Source organism: Salvelinus fontinalis, chromosome 35, assembly GCF_029448725.1.
Source record: "Salvelinus fontinalis isolate EN_2023a chromosome 35, ASM2944872v1, whole genome shotgun sequence".
In the NCBI taxonomy this organism is placed as follows: domain Eukaryota; kingdom Metazoa; phylum Chordata; class Actinopteri; order Salmoniformes; family Salmonidae; genus Salvelinus; species Salvelinus fontinalis.
The window spans coordinates 30,470,889-30,484,316 of NC_074699.1; the positions used below are offsets into that span (position 1 = coordinate 30,470,889).

At 48.7% G+C, this 13,428-nt stretch overlaps 1 protein-coding gene across 2 annotated transcripts in view; it reads left to right on the forward strand.

Moving 5' to 3' along the window:
* Positions 1 to 13,428, forward strand: part of LOC129834718 (transcription factor Maf) — a 187,353-nt gene that overhangs the window by 18,025 nt on the left and 155,900 nt on the right. The window contains exons 2-3 of one of the 2 annotated variants that reach the window (XR_008756296.1): positions 361 to 431; positions 3,520 to 3,776. Coding sequence is in view for 1 of the 2 variants with exons in the window: in XM_055899952.1 (XP_055755927.1) it covers positions 361 to 388 (28 nt within the window). In the remaining variant the exon portion in view is untranslated. The remainder of the gene's footprint in view (positions 1 to 360; positions 432 to 3,519; positions 3,777 to 13,428) is intronic. The other variant, XM_055899952.1, reaches the window with a different exon arrangement.

Below are 13,428 nucleotides of genomic sequence, written 5' to 3' on the forward strand. Positions count from 1 at the left end.
CAAATCAATATGCAGTTAATATGATTTGTGATATTTAAATATTCATATTTAGGGTTAATAATGACTCTTTCATTACTGTTGGCTTCGTCGTTTGATTTGGTCTTTCACTTCCCTCTCTGTCATAGACATTTCTCTGGGTATTTCTGTAATATCAGATGAATATGTTTAGATGCCTGGAGACTGGATACACAGTCTATTGAAATGCAAATGTTCTGCCCTTTCCTCCACATCAAATCTTGTCTACAGTAAGCTGCCGTATGGATTTTACTGCGTAGCCGAGGTGAGAACGCAACCTGCTCAATGTGTGTGTGTATTCATGGTGTGTGTTTTGACTGGGTCTTCTGCTATCTGCATTTTCAGGTCATCCAGAAAATTCCTCCATCTGTGATCGAGAGCCTCGCCCCTCTGTGCCCTTGGCCTTGATGTCTGAGGTAAAACACAACTCTCTTTCTCTCTCTCTCTCTTTTTTATTAATGTAGTGTTGAAAATGATTATTATTGATCATATAATTATTATTACCATTATTATTAATTTTAAATGTTGACACTTTTACAGTCGCAAAACTAGTGTTTTTAATGAATCAGTTTAATTTAATGAATTGTTTTTCCACTTTTCACTATCAACACATTTGAAACCTAATGCAATTGAACATGTATTACACTGAACGACCCAGTCTATACTGTATGTTATCATACCATAAAGTGTGGTTCTCTGAAGGGTCCATTACAGCTATGTAATAGTGTTTGTCATTCTTTATTCATGAATCTGACGCCGCCATCATGTTACCTCTACAATATGTCTCTCAATATATTTCTCCATCTCATCACTTTATGATGTTCATGGAGCAGTACTCCAGCATGTTCATGTCCCATCCTCACTCTTAATGTACATCTCGGAAATATATGGGCCATGCTGGAAACATAAACCTGTCTTATGGAGACCAGAGAGAATCCTCTCTGTCTATCTGCCAGAACAACACACTTATCCAAGCTCCTGGGTTCTATGGCACTTTCTATTATATTGAACCTGTAGCAACACCCAGAGTAGGGTTTATATACAAAAGGAATCCGACTAAAGAACATTTCTGCAGTCGTCTGTAATCGATGCACAGAGATGAAGGGAAACTGAGGCCAATGTTTATCACAAAACCAATTGTTTCTGTAATGGCTTCGCTGATTGTGCCGTGCCGAAACCCATCGACTAATCTGTTAGGAGGGACACTCCGTTCAGCATGAGGCTTGAGCTGCTCTGTCTATATGGGTGCCTACTGTGACAGAGAAGACATGCTAGTGTGTGTGTGAGTGAAACAGTGTTTTAAGTAGTGTGTATTGACATTTTTATTTGGTGGTTTGTGCCGTGTTTACGTTCAGCTGTACTGATCATATCCTGTTCCATCATAAAAGGAGTCATTAATAGCCCCTAAACCCTCCATACCCCCATATGGTACACTATACATTACAACCTCCCTCATACCTCCAACCATCTCCCCGAAACGTCCATGTTCCCTCTGCAGGCAGCTGCTCCTCATGCAGCTGCCCAGGCAGCTCCTGTTGGAAATCCCTCTCATCCCCCTGATCCCCAGTCTGTGTCCGGGGACCAGTGACTCTACTCAGCCCTCAGTCACTGGGCTTAGCCTGTCAACAGGACCAGTAATAGTACACTGCCTGGTGCTCCCCGAACTGGAACTCTATTCAGACCGAGGGAGTGATTTGTTATGAGTGAGTTACAGATGGTTAACACACTGCACAAGCAGAGAAAGACACACACACTGAGTGGACAAAACATTAGGTACACCTGCCCTTTACATGATATAGACCGACCAGGTGAATCCAGGTGAAAGCTATGATCCCTTATTGATGTCACCTGTTAAATCCACTTTAATCAGTGTAGATGAAGAAGGGGAGAAGGGGAGAAGACATGAGACAATTGAGACATGGATTGGGTATGTGTGCCATTCAGAAGGTGAATGGGCAAGACAAAATATTTAAGTGCCTTTGAAAAGGATATGGCAGTAGGTGCAAGGCGCAGTGGTTTGAGTGTCGCAATTAACTGCAACGTTGCTGGGGTTTTCATGCTCAACCGTTTCCCGTGTGTATCAAGAATGGTCGAACACCCAAAGGACATCCAGCCAACTTGACACAACTGTGGGAAGCATTGGAGTGAAAATGGGCCAGCATCCCTGTGGAACGCATTTGACACCTTGTGGAGTCCCTGCCCCGATGAATTGAGGATGTTCTGAGGACAAAAGCGGGTGCAACTCAATATTGGGAAGGTGTTCCTAATGTTTTATACACTCATTAATATATAAACATAATTTATTTGTGAAAAGTATTCAGAAATATTACTTTTCCAAAATAGCCTGAAATGGAATGGCACATTCTTTGGTCTCTATCTCTATATGCTATACTGCTAGATCGAGACATTCCATTATGGCCTTTAGTGTGTCCAGTGTTATTTCCCTGATTGTCCTTAAGTGGGGCCTGGGATCAGTAGCTGGCCTGTCTCCAGCTCCACTTTACTTCAGCAAAAAGAGAGAGAGTGAGAGAGTGAGAGAGGACAAAGGCATCAGGGGAGACAAGGACAAATCATCTTTAGATGAAGTGTTTTAAGTGCTCCTCTTCTCCTCCCATGTCACCACCGTGAATCAGGTGACCTCTGCTCACCTGCACAGGACATAAACAACGCCATGTCAGAGAACGGACTGTTGGCGAGTGGAAGCGAGGGAAAGTGGAAAACCATGAGGGCGTCCATCTTACTCGCCACCATGTGTCAAAACGTCATACCGTACCCTGACTACCTGCCAAACCTCTTACAGCTCGGCTTGGCCCGGTCCGGTCGATGGCCGACAGTCATCTTGGTTTCTGTCTCTCCTTAGACGACGCAGGCTAGGCAGTGTCTTTGTTTTATGCAAATCCATGCATATGAGAAGGGATGGGGGCAGGAGGGGAGTGCGATGAGCAGTCTGGCCACGTAGCTCCAGTAGGACAGGCTGAGTGATGGAAACAAAGAGCCAGGGTCTGAGTGTCCTTGCCTCGGGAAAGAGAGTCCTGACTCTGGCTTGAGCAGGAGCGGGCCAGCCACCACCAGCCACCAAAACACAGGTGTCACCATCTGAGCCTCAGACACGACTGAGAGAGTGAAATAATAGTTATGACAACAATGTATTTTATATATATATATATATTTTTTTAGGGAATAAAAGAATCCCTTTCGTGAACTAACACTCACACTTTAATTTGTATATTTTATTTTATTTGTTTTACTAGCTCTGACTTTTCTGGTAGCTACTTTATTGAGGAAAAATGTACTTACTATGACTGTGATGTGTGGTTGTCCCTCCTAGCTACCGTAAGATGAAGGCACTACCTGTAATTCACTCTGGATAAGAGCGTCTGCTGAATGACTAAACTGTCAAACTGTACATGTTATAAATACAGGAGGAGTCATGGAATAAGGGCTACTGTGTCTGTGTGAGGAGAGGGGTTATGGCTGAGACTAGTTTGTCCTTTTTACCAACAGATGTTCTAGTGTGTGTGTGTGTGTGTGTGTGTGTGTGTGTGTGTGTGTGTGTGTGTGTGTGTGTGTGTGTGTGTGTGTGTGTGTGTGTGTGTGTGTGTGTGTGTGTGTGTGTGTGTGTGTGTGTGTGTTCAGACCTGACTGGGAAGACGGCAGGCAGGCACCTTACCCTAGTGGTGGCCCTGGCAGAGGGGGACTGGAGTTCAACACCCAGCAGGGGGAAAGAGACCCAGATTCTGCTGACAAGGACAAAGTGACAGGTGTGTGTGTGTGTGTATATCTGTGTATGTGTGTGTGCATGCACTCTCATGCATATGAGTTGAGAGCTGAGGAAGATGAAGAGGCAGGCTTATGTGCCATTGAGTGTGTGTGTGTTGTCAGACGTGGGGCAGGGTCTAACGGACAGGGAGGGCCACCACCCGTAGCGGTGTGACCGTGTGACAGTAGGGTGGCTTGGGTCAGACTCGCTGACTCCGTCAGAGTGAATGTGTGTGTGTGTGTGTGTTTGTTGTCCATGCCTGTTTACATGTGTGTGTATGACACAACACCATCCTCTCACTCTCACCACTTCTCTCTAGCTGCTCAGTAGTACTCTCCTCCCCTCCCCTCTTCTGTCCCAGAGCGCTCACTCTATTTCTAGTTGCTATACAGGATGTTGGCCTCCCTAGACGAGGGAGGGCAGATGAAATCCATCCAGATTGACCTGTCACACGGAAGAGGGGGAGGTGGGAGAGGGGGCAGAGATGTGGGGTAAGGTGGAGGAGAGGAGAATAGAGAGGATGAGGGCAGAGCAGGGGTACAAAAACAATCCCTCCAACCCCTTTCGCTACACACGGGTCAACAGTTGAGGGTGATTTATTTGCATCAGGTCCGGAGCGACATGTCCCCCCCGTACCCCACAAACCCTATCCACCCCACCCCCCCATCTCTCTCTCTCTCTCTCTCTTTTTCTCTCTCTCTCTATCTATCCCTCTCTCACCCTCTTTTATCCTCCACCTGCCTCTCAGAAAGGAGTGAGAAACTGGAGAAGTGTGCAGTAGGAGTGAGCCTATATTTAGCCTGCATAACCGAAGACACTGTGGTCTGGCTTTAAGGTTAAAAATATAGATCTCCATGTACAGCCAGCTGGGTACAGTTGACGTCACCCACTGTCAGGCACCATGAATCATGATTACTTTCCCCCCTCGGCCCAGCCTGGCCCAGCCTTGGGCTCTGGGTTCTGTTATAGGCTCTGTGGTCTTCTTTAGTCTCTACGTCATAGACTGAGAAACGTATCTTAGACCCTTGCCTTCTGTCTAGAGTTTTATAATAGGCTCTGGGTATCTCTAGACCTTTATCTCGGTCAGAGAGAGCAGGGCATAGGATTTAAAGACTATAAGACTGTACTCAGTGACATTAGAGACAGAAAATGTTTGACAAAGGGTTAAGAATGTTAGCAGTGTGGCACATACACTGAGTGTACAAAACATTAGGAACACCTTCCTAATGTTGAGTTGCAACCCCTTTTGCCCTCAGAACAGCCTCAATTCTTTGGGGCATGGACTCTACATGGTCTCGAAAGCTTTCCACGGGGTTGACTTCAATGCTTCCCACAGTTGTGTCAAGTTGGCTATATGTCCTTTGGGTGGTGGATCATTCTTGATTCACATAGGAAACTGTTGAGCATGAAAACTCCAGCAGTGTTGCAGTTCTTGGCACAATCAAACCAGTGTGCCTACTACCATACCCCGTTCAAAGGCACTTCCATATTTTGTCTTGCCCATTCACCCTCTGAATGGCACACATACACAATCATGTTTCAAGGCTTAAAAATCCTTCTTTAACCTGTCTCCTCCCCTTCATCTATACTGATTGAAGTGGATTTAACAGAGCACAACTTCCACCTGGATTCACCTGGTCAGTCTATGTCATGGAAAGAGCAGGTGTTCCTAATGTTTTGTATACTCATTGTATATCTTTCTACTGTAAATAGAGGCAGAGGCGAAGAACAAGGGAGTACTGTTCAGTACCACCAGGGCTTCTGCTTCCCCCTCCTCTAAGCTGGACTGGGCTTGGTTGTGAAGTGGTGCTAGATTTAGCCCAGGGCGTATGGGCATAGCTACACTTTGCTAATTATTTTCCTGTGACATTTCCCAAGCATAAAAACAAAGACTCAGTAATATCATAGTCAGCCCCACACAGGTTGTGAAGGACCTGGGTAGTGTAGTGTAGTGGAGGCGGTATGGCAGGGGTGTGGCAGAGCAGGGTAGGGAGGAGGTATGGCAGGGGTGTGGCAGAGCAGGGTAGGGAGGAGGTATGGCAGGGGTGTGGCAGAGCAGGGTAGGGAGGAGGTATGGCAGGGGTGGGGCAGAGCAGCGTAGGGAGGAGGTATGGCAGGGTGGGGCAGAGCAGGGTAGGGAGGAGGTATGGCAGGGGTGGGGCAGAGCAGGGTAGGGAGGCGGTATGGCAGGGGTGGGGCAGAGCAGGGTAGGGAGGAGGTATGGCAGGGTGGGGCAGAGCAGCGTAGGGGGTAGGTATTGCAGGAGTGGGGCAGAGCAGGGTATGGAGGAGGTATGGCAGGGGTGGGGCAGAGCAGGGTAGGGGGTAGGTATTGCAGGAGTGGGGCAGAGCAGGGTAGGGAGGAGGTATGGCAGGGGTGGGGCAGAGCAGGGTAGGGGGTAGGTATTGCAGGAGTGGGGCAGAGCAGGGTAGGGGGTAGGTATTGTAGGAGTCGGGCAGAGCAGGGTAGGCTCAAATCACCTGGGTGGGAGGAAGGACGCAGATGGCGGACAGCCACTGTGTCTGCACAATAACACTACCATTTGCTTGTTAGTATTGTTTTGTGTATCTAATTACATTTACCCTCAGCTAAAGTAGCACCAATTGCGGATACTGTCACTAGCATGTAGCGGACTGAGAGGGGAAGGCGTACTAGACAGATACATTTGTTTGTATCAGACCAGCATCCTGCCCAGTGGGCTAAACTGTGGAGAGCTACTGGACATCAGAGGTCTCTTGAAAGAGCACTTACTGGTGAAGGCCTTGGAACAGACCACCACTATTAGTGGACACTGCCTGGAAGCCTGTACCTCAGTCTATAGCTATGCAGTCCACACATTAGCCATTGGCAAGGAAACTCTGTACATGGTTTTAAAAGACGTCCTCATGTAAACTCTCTAATATGAGAAGGACTCTTACCACTGTCTCTCTGTCTGTCTCTGACTGTCTCTGTTGGCCTGTCGCTTTCTCTCTCTCTCTCTCTCTCTCTCTCTCTCTCTCTCTCTCTCTCTCTCTCTCTCTCTCTCTCTCTCTCTCTCTCTCTCTCTCTCTCTCTCTTGCTGAATGGGTCTTTCTCTTTCTGTATCTCCCTCTCTCTCTTTCTCTGTATCACTCTCCGTCTCTCTCTTTCTCTCTCTCCCTCTGTTTCTCACTCTCGACTGAGTCTCTGTCATTCCCCCTTCTCCTTCCATCGTTGTTACATCCTCCTCACACCTCAATGACAACCCTCTCCTTCTTCCTGTTGTGTACTTCTTTTAGAACAGGACACCCTGCCTCATCACCCCATCACCTCCAAACGTCTCCCTTCTCCTCCTTTTCCTTCTTAGCAAACAGTACATCCCTCCGCTCCTTCGCAGAAAACCTTCCCTCCGTCCCTTCCCTCTCTCCCTCCTTGGACGTCACCTTTCTCTCCTTCCACCTCCCCTCCAAACCGCACCTGCCTCTCTCGTCCTCTCTTCCTCTCCTCCACTCCAAACATCAGTTCTCCTCCTCCTCTCCTCCCCCTCTTGTTAGCTTGATGAATGGCTTCACTGCAGGGAAAGTGGTGATTTTCATCCCTCGTTCTGATTTTTGCTGGCTGTTATTCATTTCAAACACTCAGAGAAAAGCAAGTGAGTCAAACAATAAGGAAATGAACACACTGAACAGCATTGGCTCTCACAGTTATTCCCCCTGTGCCCATGGTCCTCCACAAGCCCAGACTGCTGTTTACACACATGCTGTATATGTGTGTACACATATGTTTCTATAGATTCCCTCTATAGCTGCTGCACACTTCAGTGTATTAGACTCATATGAATGGGATTGTATTGGGCAGGTTGACTTAAACAATTACAAACCTCTGTATACAAGATTATGGTATGGTATTCGTGATCGTTCATAAACATCACTGCAACTTAATACGACTGACCCAAACCTAAGCAGAGGATTTCTTAAGATGCTATATACAGTGTCTGGTAATGTGGAGTTCAATAAGACACACTGAAGTGACAGAGTCCGTGTGTAGACTAGTGCACATGTGGACTGTTGTATCCTGCACTTCCAGGGAAGGAGAGGTGGTAGCACGGAGATGTGTGAGAGCAGAGCAGAGTAAACCGGCATAGAGAGAGCTGCAGTGCTCTATGTCGTAGTTTGTCTTTCACACTAACACCATCTAAAGCCATCAGATGACCTCCATGCGTCACCGAAACTCCCTCACCCATTCCTAAAGGAGGACATTCAGACGGTGAAGGAAGGGAAAGAGGGAGGGGAGAGAGAGTAAAGTCTGCTTCCAGACCAGAGTTATTACGGCACATTAAAGGGGATGGTGTGCACAATCCGGGCATAGCTTTATGTCTAAGTGCACATTAGTTATAGTCCACTGTTAATGTTCTGTGCAAAATCCTTTATGTAATAACCCCAAACACATAATGGCCTAACAGTTTTAGTGTGGTCCGACATTTTCACTGAGGTCAGCTCATTTAATGCATTTCTATACAATTTAAAAACTCTAAAATGCTATTTGGAGAACACCTAAAACAAGTAGAAATAACCCCAGACATTATCACATTGGTTGCTGTAGCTTCAATCTCCTCAGTCGATCTACAAACACACAGCCTGCTGCTATACAATTAGCTGCTACACATTAACTCACATGAACTCAGCACCGGGATTAAAAATTATAATTTAAAACATACTGAGGGATCTGTTAGCAGAAAAAGTATTTTATTAACACATTTCCTGCAATTGTAACGTTCCTGACCTGTTTTCTGTTGTTTTTGTATGTGTATATGGTCAGGGCGTGAGTTTTGGGTGGGCAGTCTATGTTTTCTGTTTCTATGTTGGTTTTGGTTGCCTGGTATGGCTCTTAATTAGAGGCAGGTGTTTTGCGTTTTCCTCTAATTAAGAGTCATATTTAGGTAGGGTGTTCTCACTGTTTGTTTGTGGGTGATTGTCTCCTGTTTCGTATATGTATGTACCATACGGGACTGTTTGGTCGTTCGTTCGTTTTGATATAGTCTGTTCCTGTCTGTGAGTTTTACGTTTTAGTTAAGTAAGTTCATGTTCAGGTTTTCGTCTACGTCGTTTTCTTGTTTTGTAATTTTGTAAGTGTTTGTTTTCGTGTTGCCGTCGTTTCGAATAAAGAGATGGCTTATTTCCCAAATGCTGCGTATTGGTCCACTGATCCTTCTCTCCTCTCCTCGTCCGAGGATGAGGAGAACGACAGCCCTTACAGAATCACCCACCACGCTAGGACCAAGCGGCAAGGGAAAGCTCAACAGAGCAAACAGGACTTCTGGACTTGGGAGGAGATCCTGGACGGTAGAGGACCCTGGGCTCAGCCAGGGGAATATCGCCGTCCCAAGGCGGAGTTGGAGGCATTGAGGAGAGCAGAGGCTACCGGAGAGAGGAACCGGAGTTATGAGGGAACGCTTCTGGCACGGAAGCCCAAAAAGCCCGTGAGTAACACCCAAACATTTCTTGGGGGGGGCTAAGAGGTAGTGGGCCAAGGGCAGGTAGGAGACCTGCGCCCACTTCCCAGGCTTACCGTGGAGAGCGGGAGTACGGGCAGGCGCCGTGTTACGCAGTAGAGCGCACGGTGTCTCCTGTACGAGTGCATAGCCCAGTGCGGGTTATTCCACCTCCCCGCACTGGCAGGGCTAGATTGGGTATTGAGCCAGGTGTCATGAGGCCGGCTCAACGCGTCTGGTCTCCAGTGCGTCTCCTTGGGCCGGCATACATGGCACCTGCCTTACGCATGGTTTCCCCGGTTCGCCTACATAGGCGACCGGGAGCATTCAACCAGGTAAGGTTGGGCAGGCTCAATGCTCAAGAGTGCCAGTACGCCTCCACGGTCCGGTATTTCCGGCGCCACCTCCCCGCCCCAGCCTAGTACCTACAGTGCCTACACTACGCACTAGGCTACCAGTGCGTCTCTTGAGCCCTGTTCCTCCTCCACGCACTCTCTCTGTAGTGCGTGTATCCAGTTCGGTGCCTCCAGTTCCGGCACCACGCACTAAGCCTCCTGTGCGTCTCCAGAGCCCTGTACACACTGTATCTTCTCCCCCTACTAATCCTGATGTGCTTGTCCTCAGCCCGGTGTCACCAGTACCGGTACCTCGCATCAGGTATAGAGTGGGCTTTGAGAGTACAGTGTGCCCTGTCCCTGCTCCCCGCACTAGTAGGAAGGTGCTTATCCTTAGCCCGGTGCCTCCAGTTCCGGCACCACGCACCAGGTCTACAGTGCGCCTTATCCGGACAGAGCCATCCGTCTCCCCAGCGCCATCTGAGCCATCCGTCTCCCCAGCGCCATCTGAGCCATCCGTCTCCCCAGCGCCATCTGAGCCATCCGTCTGCCATGAGCCTGCAAAGCCGCCCGTCTGCCATGAGCCTACAGAGCCGTCCGCCAGACAGGAGCCGCTAGAGCCGTCCGCCAGACAGGAGCCGCTAGAGCCGCCCGCCAGACAGGAGCCGCTAGAGCCGCCCGCCAGACAGGATCTGCCAGAGCCGCCAACCAGACAGGATCTGCCAGAGCCGCCAACCAGACAGGATCTGCCAGAGCCGCCAACCAGACAGGATCTGCCAGAGCCGCCAACCAGACAGGATCTGCCAGAGCCGCCAGCGAGCCATGAGCAGCCAGAGCCGTCAGAGAGCCATGAGCGTCGAGAGCCGTCAGCCTGCCATGAGCGTCGAGAGCCGTCAGCCTGCCATGAGCGTCGAGAGCCGTCAGCCTGCCATGAGCGTCGAGAGCCGTCAGCCAGCCATGAGCGTCGAGAGCCGTCAGCCAGCCATGAGCGTCGAGAGCCGTTCAGTCAGGATCTGCCTGAGTATCTCAGCCGGGACCTGCCCCTTGTCCCGGTGCTGCCCCTTATCCCGGTGCTGCCCCTTGTCCCGGTGCTGCCCCTTGTCCCGGTGCTGCCCCTTGTCCCGGTGCTGCCCCTTATCCCGGTGCTGCCCCTTATCCTGGTGCTGCCCCTTATCCTGGTGCTGCCCCTTATCCCGGTGCTGCCCCTTGTCCCGGTGCTACCCCTTGTTCCGGTGCTGCCCCTTGTCCCGGTGCTGCCCCTTCTCCCGGTGCTGGCCGTTCATTTAGGGGATGTTAGTTTGAGGGTGGTCATTGGGAGGGGAAGACAGAAGCGGGGAGTGACTATGGTGGTGTGGGGACAGCGTCCAGAGCCTGAGCCACCACCGTGGTCAACTGCCCACCCAGACCCTCCCCTGGACTTTGTGCTGGTGCGCCCGGCGTTCGCACCTTGAGGGGGGGGTTCTGTAACGTTCCTGACCTGTTTTTGTATGTGTATATGGTCAGGGCGTGAGTTTTGGGTGGGCAGTCTATGTTTTCTGTTTCTATGTTGGTTTTGGTTGCCTGGTATGGCTCTTAATTAGAGGCAGGTGTTTTGCGTTTTCCTCTAATTAAGAGTCATATTTAGGTAGGGTGTTCTCACTGTTTGTTTGTGGGTGATTGTCTCCTGTTTCGTATATGTATGTACCATACGGGACTGTTTGGTTGTTCGTTCGTTTTGATATAGTCTGTTCGTTTTCGTGTTGCCGTCGTTTCGAATAAAGAGATGGCTTATTTCCCAAATGCTGCGTATTGGTCCACTGATCCTTCTCTCCTCTCCTCGTCCGAGGATGAGGAGAACGACAGCCCTTACAGCAATTCTACACATTTTGCGATGACTTATGCCAGGTTAATATGATATCTGAGTTAGAGTGACTAATACAATGAATGTGAACCCCCTGGAGGTCAGGGCACTTGGCCTGCACGCCCGCTCCACAATTTGGCCATGATTACAACAATAGATAGGCTAGACTAAGTACACTAATATACCAATGTAAAAAATGTGAACTGACATGGGCTAATTGAGGGACTATCAGTGAGTGACATATAACAAGAGGACAACTGCTGCAACCAAGTTTCCAATTGCACCCTGTGTTTTCTAGTGTTCTAATTCACCTGACTTATTGAAACTCTTTAATACAAAATGGCCGGGGACCTGACCTCATTTGTAGCTACGGCCCTGCCTGTTTCTCATAGGTGATAGAGATTATGCAAGAGGTGAAGAGGGCATTCGTCAGCATTGTTTATTTAATTTTCTAATTAACACTGTTGTCAAAAAACTCTATATCCTGCCCTCCGAGACAGGAAAATAAAACTTGGCAGATATCATCACAGTATTTACAATGTGTTGAGATAAACATAATCTTGTCGTCTGTAACTAAAAATAAACGCTGTAGAATCACACGCTCTTCTCGTTGGTGTGGTCTGGCTAACACTCCCGTTCTGCTACCAGGCTTGTGTTTCAGCTGGTTTCTGTAATGATAACAATATTTGGTATCAAATTAATGAGCGTTCTGCTTGATTGAAGCCAGCACTCTGCTGCCCAACCCGCCATAGATTTAAAGCAAACAATTCACGGGTAATGCATCTAAATGAAGTCATAGTTTTATCAGCTCGTATATTTGGGAGGCTCAGCTCGTTAATCAATGTGTGGGAATTCAGCAGAATGGGCTACTGAGGAGACGGTGAACACCCCAGGATTCTAGTTAATAGAGTAAACAGGGCGAGAGAAAGAAGTGGATAGAGAGAGGGAGAGAGAAGGAGAAGAGTAAAGAAGATTAAACAGAAAAACATAAAGAAAGAAAGATTAAAAGAAAAATAAACATAGAGAGGGAACAAGAAACAAGATTTTGAAATTATGACATTTTGGGTGTTCATGCAGCAGGCATTTGTGAGGGAGATGCCTAAGAGAGGGAGAGGAGTGGGGGACAGGAGGGAGAGAGGCAGAGGAGTGGGGGACAGGAGTGAGAGAGGGAGAGGAGTGGGGGACAGGAGTGAGAGAGGGAGAGGAGTGGTGAACAGGAGAGGGAGAGACACCCGTCTTTTGCTCTCAAAGTTAGAGCCCTGATGCCCTTTCCCCTTTGACCTACTGCTGTCCTTTCTATGACCATGACTAATGGAAAACAATCCCCTCCACTGGAATGTCACTATACAGACTGGTGAAGTGCCTGCCTGATACTATTGTGGACCCTGGGGAGTGGAGAGGTAGAGAGAGATGGATGGAGGGAGGGAGTGGTAGCGAAGAAGAGGGGGAGGAGGGAGTGGTAGACACAGAAGGAGATATATGAGGAGGAAGTGTTTTGTGGAGGGAGAGATAGAGGGAAGAGGAGAATGGGAAGAGGTAGAGAGGGAAGAGGGGAAGAAGAAGAGGGTGTGTTTTGTGAAGGAGGGGGTAGGAGAGGAAAAGAAGGGAGTGGTAAACAGAGAGGAGGAGAGGGGGGAGGAGAGTGGGGGGGAGGGGTAGCCTATATGAGCAGGACCAGCGGGGGTGGTGGAGCCTGTATGTCTGCTTCATGCCTCTCTGAGCCCAGGCATAACCATTGTGTTTACAAGCCTCCGTTGCTCTTACTTTTAAATGATTGGTGTGGGGGACGCGTGGAGGGAGGCAGTAGGGAGTATATACTTATCTTCTCTCTCCCTCTCTTTCATAGTTCTGGTTAACCAGGCTTAAGAATGCTCTTTGTGTTTTCTAATGATAGACTCTGGGTACTGACTGACTGAGCCTATGAGAGACCCTAAAGACCATGGAGAGACCATAGCCTCAGTGACTGAGCTCTCCAGAGAGGAGGGAGAAGGAAGGCTCTGTTTTGAACAGTGGCTTTGCTCGGCCTCAA